Source organism: Pyrus communis, chromosome 2, assembly GCF_041283825.1.
Source record: "Pyrus communis isolate YQ-2024b chromosome 2, ASM4128382v1, whole genome shotgun sequence".
NCBI lineage: Eukaryota > Viridiplantae > Streptophyta > Magnoliopsida > Rosales > Rosaceae > Pyrus > Pyrus communis.
Window position 1 is genome coordinate 15,172,086 of NC_142566.1, and position 18,316 is coordinate 15,190,401.

The 18,316-nt window shown below is 35.2% G+C and overlaps 1 protein-coding gene and 1 long non-coding RNA gene across 4 annotated transcripts; one reads left to right on the top strand and one right to left on the bottom strand.

The window, feature by feature from the left end:
- Nucleotides 1-1,548: 1,548 nt before the first annotated feature.
- Nucleotides 1,549-3,901, top strand: LOC148698627 (uncharacterized). 2 transcript variants are annotated; one of them, XR_015952000.1, is made up of 4 exons: nt 1,549-1,918; nt 2,087-2,137; nt 2,385-2,462; nt 3,640-3,901. It is a non-coding gene; the product is annotated as an uncharacterized LOC148698627 (long non-coding RNA). The 2 variants fall into 2 exon arrangements; XR_015951999.1 differs by lacking the exon at nt 3,640-3,901 and having other exon boundaries at nt 2,385-3,638.
- Nucleotides 3,902-10,443: 6,542 nt separating this feature from the next.
- On the bottom strand, nt 10,444-15,712 carry LOC137746574 (65-kDa microtubule-associated protein 9). 2 transcript variants are annotated; one of them, XM_088684352.1, is made up of 13 exons: nt 15,572-15,712; nt 14,629-14,721; nt 14,277-14,474; nt 13,903-14,157; nt 13,346-13,555; nt 13,089-13,244; nt 12,832-12,991; nt 12,464-12,615; nt 12,093-12,180; nt 11,680-11,753; nt 11,508-11,582; nt 11,162-11,402; nt 10,444-11,074 (listed from the first exon to the last, which is right to left on the bottom strand). In XM_088684352.1, the coding sequence occupies exons 2-13, from the start codon at nt 14,701-14,703 to the stop codon at nt 10,623-10,625; spliced, it is 2,136 nt and encodes a 711-aa protein (XP_088540478.1). In that variant the 5' UTR covers nt 14,704-14,721; nt 15,572-15,712; the 3' UTR covers nt 10,444-10,622. The 2 variants fall into 2 exon arrangements, with proteins under 2 accessions (XP_088540478.1, XP_068342692.2); XM_068486591.2 differs by having other exon boundaries at nt 11,162-11,384; nt 15,572-15,710.
- Between the last annotated feature and the right edge of the window lie 2,604 nt (nt 15,713-18,316).

Genomic DNA, 18,316 nt, shown 5'->3' on the forward strand with positions numbered 1-18,316 from the left:
GCAAACTGGTTGGGCATGATTCAAAGAAGTTAACACACTATATGCCTCATTCCTATGGTGGAAGAAGTGTGTTGTCTGCAGAAGTTTTAGGATGTATATTTGTACTTAATGACAGTGATATCTTATAAATAAGAGGAATAAAGCAGATTATTCTTAATCAGTGGTCACCTATGTGAGAGTAGAAGTGGGTCGCTTCTATGAGTATGAGATGGCTAAATTCTCTAAAGCTCTCATTAATCTGGGATTTGTTCAGAACCAAAATGAACACAACCGTATAAACCATAATATATTAGGATTAGTGATGTGTGTTGCTTATTGTCTCGGTTTACTACTGCAGTGAACAGTTCAAGATTTTATATTCACTGCGTCACCAAGTAAATCCGATAAGTATTCACTAGGGTAGATTCAAGTCCAAAAGACACCTCTCCTGATGCATTTCTTGTCCGTCTGTACTCTCAAATTCTTCCTAATTTTTCATTCATGTGGGGGATTGTTGGAAATTATATATTGTAATATATAATTTTAATAATTGAATGAAAAATATTGTTAACCAATTTCTTGGAAAGGTTATGTTGTTTAGGTGTATTCCTTGATAAGTGATGTATACTTATAGATGAAAAGTTACATCTCTTTAATAAGTAGAAATTGGATTCTATTTAAACTCATGAAACCATTGGTATTAAAGATAGAAAATTAGAGTTAATTTTTACTCTTGAGAAATAGGGTTTCCCCACTTTGTTTCTCTTATGCTTCGTGAGTCAAATTCTGAGTCGTGTCTTAAGAGTATGGAATATATAAAGTTCGCCAGAGTCCGAAGATTGAAGTGCTTTGACTTCGGATTATAGATTGTTGAATCCTGAGAGATGGACGCCTACCGAACTACAAGCACAAGAGTAGGGGCGAAATTCTATCTTTAGGACATTGCATTTATGCAAGCCTCAATCTCCAAGTTTGTCAGTTATTCTAACTTTCTCTCTAGTTGTTTATATTAATCTTATATATAATTGATGTTGTGAATTTCTTTATGATTATTATCATTGAAATTATATTATTATTTTTCATATTTTCTAATATTGCTCCAACAATGAATAGTGGTCTTGTTGGAATAATTGCTATTTTTACTATGGAATGTGCAAATGACTGAATGATTCCTTGCTTTGTCAGAATTATTGATGGAACTTTGTCTGAAAGTTTCACATGGTGACTTTGGAAAGATGACTGAATTTCCACATGGTAATTATCCTAGTGTTCACATGGTAACTTGACATGATGGTTTAGGGTTTAGGGTTTAGCTCCTCTAACAGGTTCCCATGCAAGCTGCGGCTGCTGCAGCTGTTGCTTATGCTATTGCTGGACTGCCTCCACATCAAAGGTTTAGTCTCAGCAGACATCTTGGTCAAAAAGTGCTGGAGATGGAGGAAAAATTCTATGAAGAGTTGCTACTGTATAATTATGTTTTTATTTTTTATTTTATTTTTTTATTTTTATACATTTTCATTTGAATTTTCACAAAACATAACACATGAGGAAGTATGTTGACATTGATTTTGATTTTAGTTGTAGAAATTAACAAACATATAATACATACCTTTTCAGGTGATGACATCGACAGTGTCTACATCATGGACATGGGGTTGTGGTTTGTCAGTTATTTCGAGGCCAATAGTTTATAACTATTGCCCATTTGTTCTGTTGAGGTAGTTTTTTTATTTTTTTAATGTTTATATTTATATGTTATGCATCTTTTGTGAGCATTCGTTCCAGGATATTTTATGAAATTTTGAGAATTTTATTTGATTAAGCTTATGGTCGTTCAGTAATTTTCTTATTTCCAGAATCTTCTAATCCTATTGATGCAACGAGTCGAACGGGAGCTGCGCGTTCACCGAAGCTTTCAAATTTTGCCCTCCCATTCATTGTAATCTCTCTCTCTCTCTCCCTCTCCCCTGTTTTTCTATCCTGTTGCATTTGGGTTTTCCCCTATTTCTCTTTCTGTTGATCTAATTTGAGGTGAAGTTTGAATTTTGGTTGAATTAGAATGTGGTTTTAATGGGTTTCCTTTCATTTGTCGATTTGATTTTGTTAGGATTGGCATGTGGTTTTTCAAGCTTTTGCAACCACTTTGGGTCTGGCAAAAGTAATAATCTTACTCTTCATTCCATAAGCTTCATTTTGTATGCCCAGAAGAATTTGAATCGAAAACATGGAGTTTTAGGAAACGTTCTGGAATTTTCCCTATTTGTTTTTTTTTTTTTTTTTGCAATTTCCTTGATCATGTTGGCCATATAAGCATGTTTTCCTATCTTCATTACATTCCGAATCTTTAAAATCCTTGCCAATTCGTGTATATTCTCATATATGTCTCTATATTTGTTTGATTTTAGTTTCTAGGTTATAATCTTAATCGACAAGATGCAAAACGAGGAGGGAATCATCACGGAGCTCTACATCCCAAGAAAATGGTATTCAATCGAATCTAACTGGTGAACGTATACATGAGAGTTAACATCATTGTTTCTTTACAAATACCGCTGCTGACCATATTCAAGAACCATTTTAACATAATAGGTTCTGTTTGGATGATTAGCGTTTTGAACCTTTTTTCCCCCCAATTCCACATGAACTTAAGCTTTATTGCTGAACAGACCTTAGTAACCAACTAAAGTGTTTTCCTTTGATTATTTTGTAGTATATTTTAGCCAATTGACAAGCCTAAAGTGTTCTATAAATATACCTAAGATGTAATGCTAGATACCTTTTTATAGTTTCTTGTGGTATAATCTATGTTGGGCTAGTACTTTTTTTTGTATATATGGATCATATGTGAAATTGAGATTTTTAAATCGAAGAACTTAATAGAGAAAATTGTACATATAATATTATCCACGTTCATGTTATATAAAACAAATTTACAGTACTCTCTCTGCATGAATTTGAAATTTTTTATATTTTCTAAGAAGAGAGACAATGCAATTACTTAAATAATTTGTCGTTGTGCAAACAAGTCCATTGTGGGCATGAAGGGAATATGTGAATATTTCTTACATGAATGACTTTATCATTTCTAGATTCAGCCATCCATGACTACAATTTACCATCTTTATTACTTTCAGATTTGAATTGCATTTTAAAAACACAAAAGATACAATTTGTAGTGTGTTTCATTCGTATTTTAATTTCTACACTATAGTTGGAGTGCCAAAAGTTTAATTGGAATTTGTCAAAAACACTAGATATGTCATCTGACTCTTTATAGTGTATGTGATGTGCATGTTAGCAATTGGCTCTCAACCCATTTCATTTCAAGAGAAGAATCCCAATGTCTTCGTCTTCTTTATCATACTTTTTCACGTCATTATTTTAAAATATTTTGAATGTTGTCACCTCAATTCAACATAAGATGGTTTTTCATGCTCAAGTCAAGACTGCAGGTTAGCATTCTTTGATATTTTTGTAATTTTGTTCCGGATTTATTTTCCATTTGCAAGCAAAAGTTGCAATTCATATGTTAAAAAAGTAACCTCCACGTTCTACAAAGTTTTCCCTTTGCGTAGCAAAATTGCATCAGTTTGGATTTATTTCCAACTGAGTGGTTTTTCTTTTTTTTTCTTTTTTTTTTTTTTTTTTTTTTTTCTCCAGGAACGGTTGCTACCCTTAACCCCTCCTCACTTTCATCCACCGCACAATAATACAGAAAAAAGGGCTGAAGAGTTACAAACACATGAAGAGAGAAGAGGACTTGAATTTCTAAATCCAATTTTGGATTTATCTTTATATTTTCTCACTTTCTCACTGCTTGATTGTTTGGCTTTGATGTTGGCATAATCAATCAATATGATATTCTCTCTGTTTTCTTTTGTTTTTTATTATTGTTCAATTCAAATTTTGGTTGGAACGTAAAGCAAGCAGGTGCAATCATTGATAAGTATTGATTAGGATGTAATCCCTTACCGCTTTTGGCTAATTTTGTGTTTAAAACGATTTAGCTAATTTTGATTAGGATGCAATTCGTTCGTAGAAATTTGGCAGAGAAGAACCACAGTTAAAACTACAAAATACAGTTTTGTACTCAAGGTAAGCAATTTAAACTTTTTGGGTTATTGAAATCAGAGTATTGAATTACAGTTTCTGTTTAGATACTCAGAGAGATAGGAAACTGCACTTTACTTTTTGATATGCTTTATAAGAAACAGCAGTTTACGTTTGGATTTAATTCTTCACTGATGGTATGTTGTGATGGGGTTTAGTAATTTTCAGTATTCTTCAATTCTTTTTAAGAAAAACTAATGAAAATGGCTCGAAAATTTTTAGTTTTAATAAAAAATTATGTCATAAGTTTTGTTAATGATTAGTACAAGACTCATATTAAAGTAGTCCAACTAAAAATGGCCCAACTATAATAAATTATGATTTGTCGATTTTACCCCTAACATTTTTTAGGTTGAGTTTCAGATTTTCATCGTTAATGAAGTTCATCGTTGTTTTGTAGACCTTCTTCTTTTTCTTTGAAACAAAAATATAGATCTTCAAGCTATTTAATTTATATTTTGTATTATTTCGTTGAAATGAGATCGTCGTTATTATTAATTGTGTATTCAAGGTACTGGTTTTCAATTTTTTTTCGTCAATGGAGTTCATCGTTTGTTTTTCCAGAAAATAAATTTGAGATCTGCATGCTATTAATAATAACGACATGTCACTGTTTCTAGACTGTAAAAATAAACTGTTTATGGATTTTAAGTAACAATGTTTCTAGAATCTAAGTCACTATTTTTGGAATCTAAGTCACTGTTTTTTGATCCAAATGAAATAGACACGTTGTTTCTTAAATGTAAGCTAGAAAAGAAATAGTGAAATTCACTGCATTTGGATTTAAAGAAAAATAAGCACCATGTTTCTTAAATATAATCAACTGATGCATGAAAGAAAAGAAATAGTCAAAGGTTAAAACATAGATTGTTTCTGGAATCTAATTCACTGTTTCTGAAATCTAAGTCACTATTTTTAGAATCTAAGTCATTGTTTCTAGAATCTAAGTCATTGTTTATGGATTTTGGTTCTTTTCTTTCCAAATACGGTGTTTGTTTGTGCACAGACAAAACAAACATTGTATTTGATTTTTTTTTTTTCCAAAAACAGTGTTATGTTTTAGTTCTTTTTTTTTTTTTTTTCTAGATACTTTTTCATCGATTTCTGCCATTAAACTTCTTTGAACTTGTTTCGGTGACTTTGTTCCGATGAATGCTTCCTTTTTTCAACTTTGATTTGAACTTTAATTTGGTTGTTTTTGAAATGGGGGAATTCGATTTGATAGGAAGACAATGAGTTATTATGGCGGTTTTGTGCTGGGTTGAGGTTGGTGAAGAGTCAAGCTAATATCAAATCATTTACGGATATTTACGGAAATGTAGATTTGTAGCGGGTTGAGCTTGTAAGTCTGATCCGTGGACAATAGTTTTGCATGATTTTTTTTTATTAAATTTTGAGCTATTTTGGTTAAATAACATTTTGGGATGGTTTTTGGTTAAATATTTGTTGGCTCAAGCCCTTTTCATTAAAGCTCCCTTCTTTTTGATCTGCAAAATCAAATAACCCATGGAATTTATGACATACAATCAGTTCCTTTCAGTTGGGTTGAAATGATATTGATTGTGCTGTTATAAAGCTCATTTTTATAATTAGGTTGAAAATCATATTAATAGATTCTTTATTTGGTTGGTCCAATCTATAACAGATGAGATTGTTTTGTTTGATGTTAGAATCAAAATTTGATCCTTTTTGTGTGAAATTATGATGGAATCACAAATTTGTGAGGAATATCTTAGATTATTGGTTGCATAAAGGAAAGAACCCCTCCTTGCCGTGAAAAACAAAAGGGGAAAGGAAAGAGTCCCTCCTTGTAGTGGAAAACAAAAGGGGAAAGGAAAAACATCCTCCTTGCCGTGGAAAAAAATGTACATCCTACTTACCCAAGGACAAGCATTAAATCTTTCTAAAACTTTGAAGGAAATCACCAAACCTTTCCAATACTTTGAAGGATATCACCCTCATTAAAGTTGAAGGAGATTTCTACCTAAGGAAGGAAAAACATTTTCTCTTACAACCACAAGAACAAAAATTTTAAATACACCAAATGTATTTTGTCAAAATTATGGAAAATCAATAAGCACAATAAGTATGTGCCAATTTATCCATTTCCAAAATTTCTTTCAAGATCAAGCCTCTACGGCCCTTGAAGAAACAAGTTCATTTCTTTCAAAATCAAGCCTCTACGGCCCATGAAGAAAATTTTCATTTCTTTCAAGATCAAGTCTCTACGGCCTTTGAAGAAAGTATTCATTTATTCAAGACCAAGCCTTAACGGCCCTTGAAGAAATGTTTCGTTCAAGAAATATGCCTCAACGGCCCTTGACAAAATTCATCATGTCAATTCAAGAAATACGCCTCTACGGCCCGTGAAGAAGCAAACTAATTCAAGATATAGTCATGACGATCCTTGAGTTAGAACATTCACATTACATGACTTCAAAACACGTTTCCTACATGTGGCAGGCACATGCCTACAACGCACCTTGTAGTGGGGGCATTTGTAGACATGTAAAATTCATTGCATACAAATAATGCATCACAAAGCTCCACGTGACGTATGACTCATCACAAATGGACAAGTCACCAATGATATGTGGCACAAATCAAGCAAAGGAAGAATAAAACTTCCCCAAAATTTGGCAAAATGGGGGAATCTCTCCTTAAAATTGGCAAGAGGCCCAAATCCCTCTCAAAACCGGAAAGAAAGCTAAAGCATCTTCACAAAACAAGCAAGAATTGAGGATTGCTCACAAACAGGCAACAAGGCCTATAAATTTTGGCCAATATGAGGAAGGTGGCTGAAATTAAGACACAAAACATGCCTAAATTCTCCCATGGACGAATCAAGACACAAATTAAGGCAAATTCATCCAAAGGCATGGCTTTGGAAGTCTATAAATACAAGGATCCAAGACACACAAAAGGGCCGAAAATCCTACATTCAGAAGAACCTTTGCACAAATCTTTGAAGACTAATACGCTACCAAAGCTCTATTCAAAGAACTCACAACCAAAGCCGAAGCTTTCTTTCGACCAAAAGTTGAAGCATTCCCTTGAAGAATCAACAAGCACTTATGCTGATTCTTTCAAGACTTTGTTGCAAGCTCAAAACTTGTTACGACGTTCGATTCAAGATCAAGTGTCGTCAAGGCCCTTGAATCAACAAAATCTCACATCTACACCATCTTTGCCGCAGCCCTAAACCTAAGGTGAAGACTATCCAAGCATTGTTTTAAGCTTACAACTTCAAGCAATCATTCAATTATTCATTCGAGATCAAGTCATCGCGATCATTGGATCAACAACCTACGCATTTGCATCAAATTTAAAGACTGAATCAGAGGAAAATTGTAAACAGAGATTGTAACTCTACAAATTCAAATCAATACAAATCCACTTTGTACACGTTTTCTCGTTTCATTTGTTACAGAATTTTCATCTTTACATCTACCATAGGCTATTGTACATTTGTGGGTGGAAATCTTGTCACTTGGAAGAGCAAAAGCAACAGGTAATTGCTCGCTCTAGCGCATAGGTTGAACATCGAGCCATGGCAGCCACTGCTTGTGAACAATCAAGTAGCCATGCACATTGCTGCTAACCCTGTGTTCCATGAAAGAACCAAACATATCAAAGTGGACTGTCATTTCATTAGAGATCAAGTTCAAACTCAAGTCATCCGGACCATCTTCACACAAAGACATGATCAACTAGCAATCTCTTTACCAAGGCTCTGGCATCCGCTCCATTTCATCATTTTTTGGGCAAGCTTGGCTCAATTAACCTCCTCAATCCAACTTGAGGGGGAGTGTTGAAGTGTGTCTCCCGATGGGTTTAGGGTCAGCTACCAAGTGTGAATCTCTAGGGTAAGCTCAAGGCAATATTGTTGTAAATTAGCTTTTCCTTGATTTAAGGGAGGTGACTGATTGGTGTAAAGTAGAACTGATTGGTGTAAAGTAGATTAAGCTTTTCCTTGATCTAAGGGAGGTGACTAATTGGTGCAAAGTAGGTTAGCTCTAGTCGGCTGTGTAGCCAACTTTCTTTCTTCCCTCCTAGTCAGCTGCTTGCAGCAACTAACTCTCCGGATCTCTGCTTCTTTCCCTCTTTCATATATACCTCTTGTACATTGAACACATGAAGTACATTGCAACTTAAAGCTAGAAAATCCGCAGAATCAACTAGAAAGCAAGGTGTGCCTATTTCAAACCCAAGCAAGCGCCCTTTTAGGATACGTCGCTTTGTTACAGGTGTAAAAGATGTTATTGATTGTTTTTCTTTGTTTGTTAATTGGAATTAAATCGTGGTTAATGATATTCAATTGATGGAGAATGTGACCTGATTACCATTGAAATTTGGTTAAAAATTTATGTGTTGATTCTAACTCAACAAAGTGATGCATCAATTTTATAGTTTTAATTTTAAAGGCTGAAGAAGAACATGTTAAAATCTCTATTGGTGGAGAATGTGACCTGATACACACACTCATGAAAGTGATGAAGGGTTTTGACCTGTGATGGCATGCTTATACTGAGAAAGAACCTTTGTCAACGTTGGTGTAACTGTTTTGGTGTTTCATATTTACCTATGGTTGTTTCGTGGAGGTCGTTTGGATTGTGCAATATTATATGGTTTGATTTTTGCTTTTAATTCTTTAATTTAATGACTGATTAGATCATTACAAATATTTGTCGTTTAGCAGTTTTTTGAGATGAATAATTAAATTGATATAAGTTCTGTTACCTTTTGTTTATCAATGTGTTTGGTTGAGAAAATATTGTTCAACCCAAAAATTATTCATGGTTTTTGCAGGTTGTTTAACTTTTAGATCAAAGTGTGTTTCCTTTAGGTTATAACTTGGTTTTAGACTGTATATGCTTAGTGATAAAAAAAACTTTTATGTTCGCTTTTTTCGGTTATGCATTGCTTTAAATGGAAGAGAGGGGGGGGGGGGGGGGGGAACATTTTGCTCTTGCTGTTTTGTGTATTTGGTTTGTAATTTATCCAACATTCTTATTATTAGTTAGATAGGTTAAACAATTGTACAATTCATATTGCCTTGTTTTGTTCAATCAAAGGATGTTCACGGAATACATCTGTGATTAAAACATCTAAATTCATATTTTGGGATGTCCATCTTAAATCCCTCAATGAATAGCCAGGTAATTTATCATCTGTTTACAACAAGTGAAAAGAAGAAACTGTTTATTTATATATTGATAACAGTCAGCTCCTTTAAAAAGAAAACATGAACATGAAGATAATGCCGCAAAAAATCAAAGCGCGAACAACTCACTGATTTATATCCCTGCATACTACAGAAACACTAAATAAGACATATCTGATCCATCTCTGAGCATCTGTTGTTACCATTCTTACAATTGAAAAAGAACATGATTCACTTGCATGGCTTTTTGCAGCATGTTCTCGCATTTTCAGTCCATTGTAAATAATGCTGCTCAGTTTGGTTACTTTTCTGTTACATTTACACCCCTCTACATTTTTTCTGTGTTGAAACAACTTTAAACCAATGTTAAACAACCATGGCTCCCCCAAAACCCATCTCCTTACCTTGCATGACCAAGATTTTGCCCTAATTCCCATTGATAATTTGCATTTTTTGGTCATTTCCCATTCTTAACCGATGAGTTTTTTTAACAACTTGCTGTGTGCAATTTTTTTATTTCCTTCTCTGCACACAATGGATTTCTCTCATTTAATTACGGTATCGTATGATTATAACTTTTCCTATAGTTTTCAAATCTCTTACAGTAAATTTATGTCGCTGTTGACATTCTACATCTCTCGCTTCCAAATATTACAAGGTATGCTGCCACTCCTCATTTTTGCTGCTTCACGTTTTCAACTTTTTTTCACCCAAAACTATGAAAATAAGCTATTTTTAAGTGTTTACCAAACACATTTTTGAGCTCAGGTTTTTTTTATACCCACTTTTTATAAAAGCACTTCAGTACCAAACCAGTACTAAGTCTCTTACAATTTATTGGAAACAATAAAATGCAAAATGAAAGTTATCTATTTTCTAAGTGAATTGCAACCTAGGCAGGTGTCTAGGCGGATCTGGGCGGGCTAGGCGGGTGCCTCAGTAGGTCTAGACGTCCCTTCTTAATTTTCAAATGCCTAAGTATTAATCGGGGCTGTAACCAATCGCCCAACTTCTAGGCAGTGCTAGGCAAGGATTTTTAGAATAGTGCTTATAACAACGTGATTCCACCTTGCACAAACTACGAGGTCCGCTCCAATCTATTCTTTGATAAATTTCATTCAGATTGATGCTGGTTATAAATACATTCAAACGTATCCAGGGTAGTTATGATTGTATGACCTTGGGAAAACTTTGACCACAAATGTACAGCATGCATATATAACATTTTTTTTTCTATGAGAAATATATAACAGTTTTAATTTCAAAATATCGAAAGAAACAGAATATTTCATGAAAGGAAGCCTTCCCTCGGCCTTTCAAAACACAGTGACAACATTGTGTATTATATCGGCAAGACGTGTAAGTCGATTCACTGGCCACCAAGTTCATATCTAATTGCTCTCACCTCCTCGAACGAGTACTTAAGTCGTTGATCAGCTTTCTCAACCTTGTAATCACCAGAAGTGAAAGGTGTGGCTGGTGTCATGGCCGTCAGCATATGAATTGATATTGTTGAAGGAGTTGGAGGTACTGGAATTGGCTTCGTCTTTGGGGTTCTATTCTCTTCATCATCACCAGCGTTTTTCGGCTTGGAAGGAGTCATGATTGGCTTTTCACTAAAAAGATGGCTTGCTTGGATGTTTGTCTCCTGTTGTCTCTTCGGACCTTCAAAGTAATTTGCAATGTTGGCCATAGATGACACTTCAGAATAGACAGGAGAGAGCGGTTTCCGGATCAATGGGGATTCCATTTCAAGAGTCTTTGCAGCACTGGTTGGGCGCTTCTTCACTGAATGACCATAGATCTCTGAGGTTCTCCTTCCTGCATAAAATTTACGCCAGGACTCGGAAAATGAAGCATACGAATAAGTTGTGAGTTTATTTATTTTAGCACCATGTTAAAACATACCAAAGGATGGAGCTTCCACTCCACTGTATTGCTGGCGATAGCTACTTCGATGGAGAAAGTCACCCTTCTTTGTAGGGTGTAAAGGCGGAGTAACTTTTTCATTCTTTTGGCTTCGGATTAATGCTCCAGCTAGGGACATTTTTCTATTGGAAGCCTTCTTTCCACTCTTGGATGGACTACGTTTTGACCCATAAAATGCTTCCTGCTCAACTAGCACCTGCCCCTGAAATTTTTTCATATCCTAAATACAAAAGCAATAATGAACTGGTTCAAGAGGAGCTTGTTTAAATATTATGTGTATGGAAAACTCTAATTCAGACATACGAAATAGGAGAAAGGTCCATACTCTCTGTCTCTGCTGTTTTTGCTCTTTCTCCTGCCTTAAGGTGCTGTACTGATTGAGCATTGAAAGAAGTTTTCCCTATACAAATAACGAACAGATGTGGATACGATAAACTTATGACAAAACTTACGTAAAACACTTCACCAAATCAAAGTTTGACTTGGAAATAACTTACACCATCATACAAGAATTCAGTTCCTCTTTCTCTTTCCCAAGCTGTGGCTTTTGAAGTCAATGCTTCCAACATCCCTGATAATCAACAGATCAAATGGAAATAGAAAAAAAAAAAAAAAAAAAAAAGGAAGGTATAGTAGGTTAACATTTGCGATAAGTTAATTACCCATAAGGCTTATCTCTTGACTATCCTTCCTTACCAGTTTAAAGTAGATTAAATCTAACTGCAACATGTAAATAATTCTCACACATCTACATTGCTATGTGAGACGATCATGCGGCAGGAAACAACAGAAATTTTTTTTATTCACAATTGGTAAGGCGTGGCATGTATCAACTCAAATGAATAAGTCTGCATAGTGTAATTAAAAGGATAGCAAACTAATTACACCAGGCCATTGAAACGATTTTTACCTGGAATTTTGTTTACCAAAGCACGAGCTTTCTCTGCACGTTTCAATGTAAGATGGGCTCCTCTCCCTGCATTATAGCGGTTTTCATCCTGAAATCCCACAATATGTTGGAGACTGAAGCAAATGAGGCGACAAGAGACCAAAGTAATGCATTCACAGTCACTATATTATCTTCAATCTTTTAGCAAAGTTATAACCTCAAATATATGTAAAAGAAGTTGCCGCACCGGAAATATATGGTAAAATTAGAAATGATATTCTTTGACTGATTAATATGGACATAACTTTGACAAAATGAAATAAAGGGCAACATAAATATAATAGATGGAAAGAAAAAAAAAACAGTTTGCTCCAGAAAGAATAAAATTTCACCCTGTTGTACTCCTCTAGCCAACATTCTTCTTGACGCGCAGCCAACCACTTCTCAACCTTTTCTAGTATCTCTTTCCTGCTTGAAGCTTCCTCTTTCGCCCTTGTGATTTGGAGATCAATCTGTTCCAACAGGCATGCAGTGTCCGCAGTTCCTGCAAAATGTTAAAACTGCTAATGAGGGGACATTTGAATTTTCTATGACTGGTCAATGTGCCATCAAATGACTATTACAATGTCGTACATCACCAAGCTCTCAATAAAGCTCTCAAGTCTCTTAGTATAGTGTTACCATTAATTGGATGGCATCTATTAATTGTAGTAATGAATAGATAGGCAATATCAGGGATGAAAACAAAGGAAAGAATTACCAGACTCTACTGCTTCAATTGAGTGTTCCATTGCACTAAATGTTTCTGTAACCATATGAGACCGCTTGCATATCTCCTCCAGTTCCAACTTCTTTTTCTGACTAATCTCTTTTAGCTTACTTGATTTGAGCTGCTGCAACCTTGACACTTCTGCCTCAACCTGCAGAAGGAAGTTTATAAAATCAGCAAAATATATTTCAGATGAAATGAATTCACAACAAATATTTCCAGCTCTAAATTCAAATTGAAATACTCACATGATTTAGAACGTCTGTAGACAGCATGTTAGGCTCAGTGATTTCAGATTCTAAAGCAGTTATATGACTAGTTACATTCTGAAATTTATTTTGTTCCTCTATTGGTGTATCCATCAGATTCCACAGTTCAAACAGAGCACTTGCATGATCTTGGAGCTGTTACAAATGTAATGGTCATAAGGCTAAAAATAAAGTGTAAAACTAAAACTACAGGTTTCACAACAAGAAAAATACAACTGATTTACGAGCATACTCACCCTCTGCCACCTCTGATTCTTGAGCTTTCTCAAACTTTGTAACGAGTTATCCAAGCTATCAATTGTATTGTTGCTTATGTCCTTTGCTCCCTCAGAATCAATCAAAGTGGGGTGGATTTCATGAATTGTTTGCTTAAAATCCATACTGAGAACCAAGCAGAGTGAGCTTATCATGTTTAGGTAGTCCATTATCAGATTCAAACGGCTTCTCTGCAGGTGATATGAATATTAAAAATGAAATTGTCAATATGCACTCAACTGTATTGTGGAGGAGAAAAGATACAATCAAATCTGAGTGTATCATCACAAAACTTAAGAAGCTAATTGTGGTGTATTGCAAAACCAAAATCAATATAAAATGCCTCTTATTGTTTCTACTGTCCCTCGATAGTCGATACTCGCACACAAAAGCAAACTCACCTAACTTTCCCTGAAGTACTACTAATTTCAGCCTAACACTGGTTGTCTCACTAAATGTTTCGATGAAACCAAATGCAAAGCTATTTCGATCATTAACTAGAGTGAGCGTGTAATGAAATTGAAAGGCAAAACAATACCTTCTCATCTTGATATTCAAGCAGCCGTCTACGCAATTCTTCAAGTCTCTTCAAGGACAAGTCAGTCTCTTCCACTACCATTTTGTACAGACTGTCTGTCATGCATTTGCCTATTGCATTCGAAATTTTCTGTAATTGATCTAAGACAACAAAGAATTCATTCCTTCTTTCCATTTTCTGCATCTTCATGTCCTCTAGTTGTTGGATAATGGTTTCAAGCTCTTTCTTCAAACTTCCACTGGCCTTTTGATCCAGCTGTGGACATTATAAATAAATAATGTAGGGGGTTCCGACCAACTAAAATTTCATCATGGAAACAGAGACATTAGAGCAGAAATGCACATGCTCATGTCTTATATCCAGTCAAGACTTACGTGTTGTGGCTGCTCTCCCAATGCAGCACATATGTCTACAAGCTCTACTTTGTGATTAGCAATTTCTTGCAGAAGTTGAGCTTTACAATTTTTCGCCTCGTCAACTTTTCTCCTAGATACCTCCATACACTCTTGTTCGATTTTTAGAAACATTGCATCCCTTTCAACATCAGGCACTCCAACTTCATCCCATATTTTCTGATTTCAAATATACTAAAGTGAAGAAATACCCAAAAATAGAAACTCAACTATGCAGAATACCATATAATGTCTAATCAAGTAGAACTGGAATAATAAAGAGAATAGTAAAAGGCTATTTATAATAAATTGTCAAAGGGTTTTTGGGGATAACCTGCAGTTCCTGCAGCAAAGATTCAAACTTTGTTTCCATATGCGCAAAATGATTACTGCCTTGCTGACTGAACATGGTGAAGTACCTAAAACACTGTAAATGGCAACAAACTCCGTAAGATTCTTGTGAGAAGAATTCTAAGCCAAACAAGCAGAGTTTCAAATCCTCCAGTTATGAGAAGAAGGAAAAAAAAGTCAGTGTCAAAACATATGCCCTGTTTGAGAGTCTTTTGGTGGCTTTCAGATGAAGAAATACAATTTTTATCATTTGATTAACATGGTCAAAATCCAATCCAATTTCATCAGCCTCCATGAATTTGGGCACATTACATTGTCTCTAGATTCAAAACCTACACAATTACACCGAATGACATATTGAAACTATAGAAAACTATGAGTAATTCAATCCAATCTGTACATTTCAATCCAATGCAGACTATGTAGTTTGTTTTAAAGCTTCTTAACTTGATTCTATAGAAATTATGAGTAACTAAATACTTCAATAAACTCGTGTTTCGTACATACATAACCGATACACTTTTCTTTAGCAATCTATCTTCATCATATACCAAAAAATCCTCATTCTACACCAATGTATAATCATCATAGTATAACTATAATTCCAATCATGTTACAATATTTTCATCAAACATAAAACTTTATGACGAAAAATAAACAATGACCTTCAAAGCACTTCCAAACAGTAAACAAATAAGCACAAATGATAACAATCAAAGAACAACAGAACATGTATTTTCCCCAACTTCCATTCATTATCCCATTCTTTCTGCAGAAACTACAAAATTATAAACAAATGAAATCGAAACGACAATTTTACTCCAGAAATGAAATAAAGTTACAAATAAATCACTGCACTCGAAAACGCTACATTTTCCGGGCATATTTTCCCCAGAAACAAACAAAGCATAAGGAAGAAAACGGACCTTATCGCTGCGGAGCTTTCCAGATGATCGATCAGAGAATGACAAGCGCGAATTCAGAAACCCTAGCGAGTGTAAGTGAAGTGTGAATCTCTATCTGCGTAACGCTTGGATTTTTTCGTCGGGAGAGCGAGTTTTGCGTGCGAGGGAAGGAAGGAGGAGGGGAGCGTCATATTGGGAAATGCGAATCGCACATAGTACGGTTTTGATTATAGACGGCGTCGTTTGCGTTTGGGATCGGCTGACGTGACGAAAGAGAGGACGTAGAGCTAACTGAGGATGAGGCACCGCAAATGTATAAGGAAAAGGTTTTGAATTTCAAATTTTGGTAATCATTTCATGGATTTTCCTTTTTCCAAAATCACACGCTCTTGATTTTGTTAGAATATTTAAGTTTTGGTAATAATCATTAAACACTATCCGATTTCCTTAATGCCAAATCTAATAGTATAAACCACAGCAAGTGACCCAGAGGTAAGGGCACGGACACTGGCTCCCCAATAAAAACAAAAAAAATGTTGAATCTCCGGGGTTTGATGTTCCGATCTGGTGAGTCTACTTGACTGCGGTCATGGGGCAGGATGAAGTTCCCCATAGTCTCTCCAGACCCGAAATGAGAGGATAATCGTGACTTATCACCAATTGTCCTCCATTTAAAAAAAAAATTAAAAAAAAAATCTGATAGTATATATCTTTGCAGTAACAATCAAAATTTGGAACCCCCTTTTAGTTTAGGACGTACATATAAAATAATTAAATATAAGCTAGTAATAGGGACATTTAGAAAAATAATCAAAATTTGGAACCCATATAGAATTATAGCCTCAATTTTAAGTTTATGATAATTACGACCAAAAGTTAATATAAAAGTATTAATACACCCTTAAAATGAGGTTTTCCCATTAAACCCAAAAAGCAAATTAGAATGAAAATGAGGATCGCCTCCCTTTACTATATTAAATTGATGTACCTAAATGAGTGTACTGAAATGTATGCATTGAAAAAGCAGTACCGAAATGCATTATTGAATTACTCTACCTACATGTTCGTATCGAAATATATGTATCGAAATGTGTCTACCTAAATGTATGCACCAAAATGTATTATAATGAATTTAATGTACCTAAATGAAGAAAATAAAATTATATTGAAATATATTTATAACAAAAATTAGTTAATCTAAATGTTCACAACAAAATATATTACGATGAATGAAATGAAAATGAAAATTATAATGAAATATAATTAGTACATTAAAATTAGGAAGAAAAAGATAAATAATTAAAATGTAACAACCCGTCCCTAATTTTACTGCTTTATTAATTTTAAATTTGTGAATTGACCAAAATGCCCTTATGAGATTGTTGATTTCGTTGACCGTCATTTCGTGATGCGTAAGACCTACTATTTTATCGTATTCATGTAGTACTCGTCGCTACGAACGGGTGGACGCAGGCAAAATCAAAATTGAAGTTACAATGAAGATTTTACAAAACACAGAATACCGAGAACATTTTGGTAAATTCACTATTCCAGATAAATTGCCCTTATTATTTTAATATTTGTCTTGTGAGATTTTTCTGTGACCCACCCATGTGGGACTCCTCAATGCACCTATCGCGTGTCCCCCCTTCTCACAGACCCCCTCTCCCTTACTATCACCCCATCACTCTCTATAGCCCTCACCACTCTCTCATCACTCTTGTCCCTCTCCTTCCTCAACAAACATCGACACCAAACCACCATCTCTCGCAACTCCGACAAGTTGCACCACCACCGAGCCATCGCCATACCACCCATTAGCTTCATGGCAGACCATTGCGAGCATCACCTCGTTTTACTCACAACATCCAGGGCCTAAGGTTTTTCTCTACAAAATGGCTGCCATGGCCACTGTCCACCATCTTCTCTGACAATGGTGAGTCTCGAAAACAACCTAAAACTTATTGGATCCTGTTTTGGTATGTATTTCTAGCTTGTCTAAGATTTTTGGTGGAGGTTTTGGTACATAAACGACGAGGGAAGACTTTCCCCAGTTTTTCAATGAGGAACCCGAGACTTGCAGGCCATTTTTCGGCCAACACCGACCATGGCTCAACCCCATCTTGGTATACTCTTGTTCCTGATCTCCTGAGCTTCATTTTTTACTTTTATTTCATTGAAAATAGTTAAGAATCGAGCTCGAACAGAGCTCAGAAAGTATTTCAGCTAAACCAGCCCATATCCGGCCTTCTTCTTTGTTGGGTCTCGCAAGCCCAAACGGGTCAACCCAACCTGATACAAAAAAGGCCTAAACCTGAATACGACCTGGACCCATTTAGGGATCTAAAGGGAATATTCACTTGGAATATTCCGTTAACTCCCAGTTAACTTGAACATAATATTTCATCTAAGGATGAAATATTTAGGTAAAGTTAACCGTTGACTGTTAGTTGACTTTTTTGAAATTTTCTCGAAAATCCTCCTTGGCTACTTTCGATGCTTCGAGTCCGCTTTTGGCATCCATTTAGTGAAATTGCAAAGTTTTAATGCAGTTGTCCATCAGGGCGGCTTGGTTGTTTTGTTGGTTGACCATTGACTTTTCGTTGACTTTTATAAAATTTACCCGGGACCTTACTTAGCATATTTCGATGCCCTGATTCCAAATCTACGGCCCATTTTTCCAAATTTAATCATTTCAGTTGAGTTTTACTAATGGGTCCCAATATTATGCTTAGTTGCAATTATTATCGGAAACTCCAGCTTTCG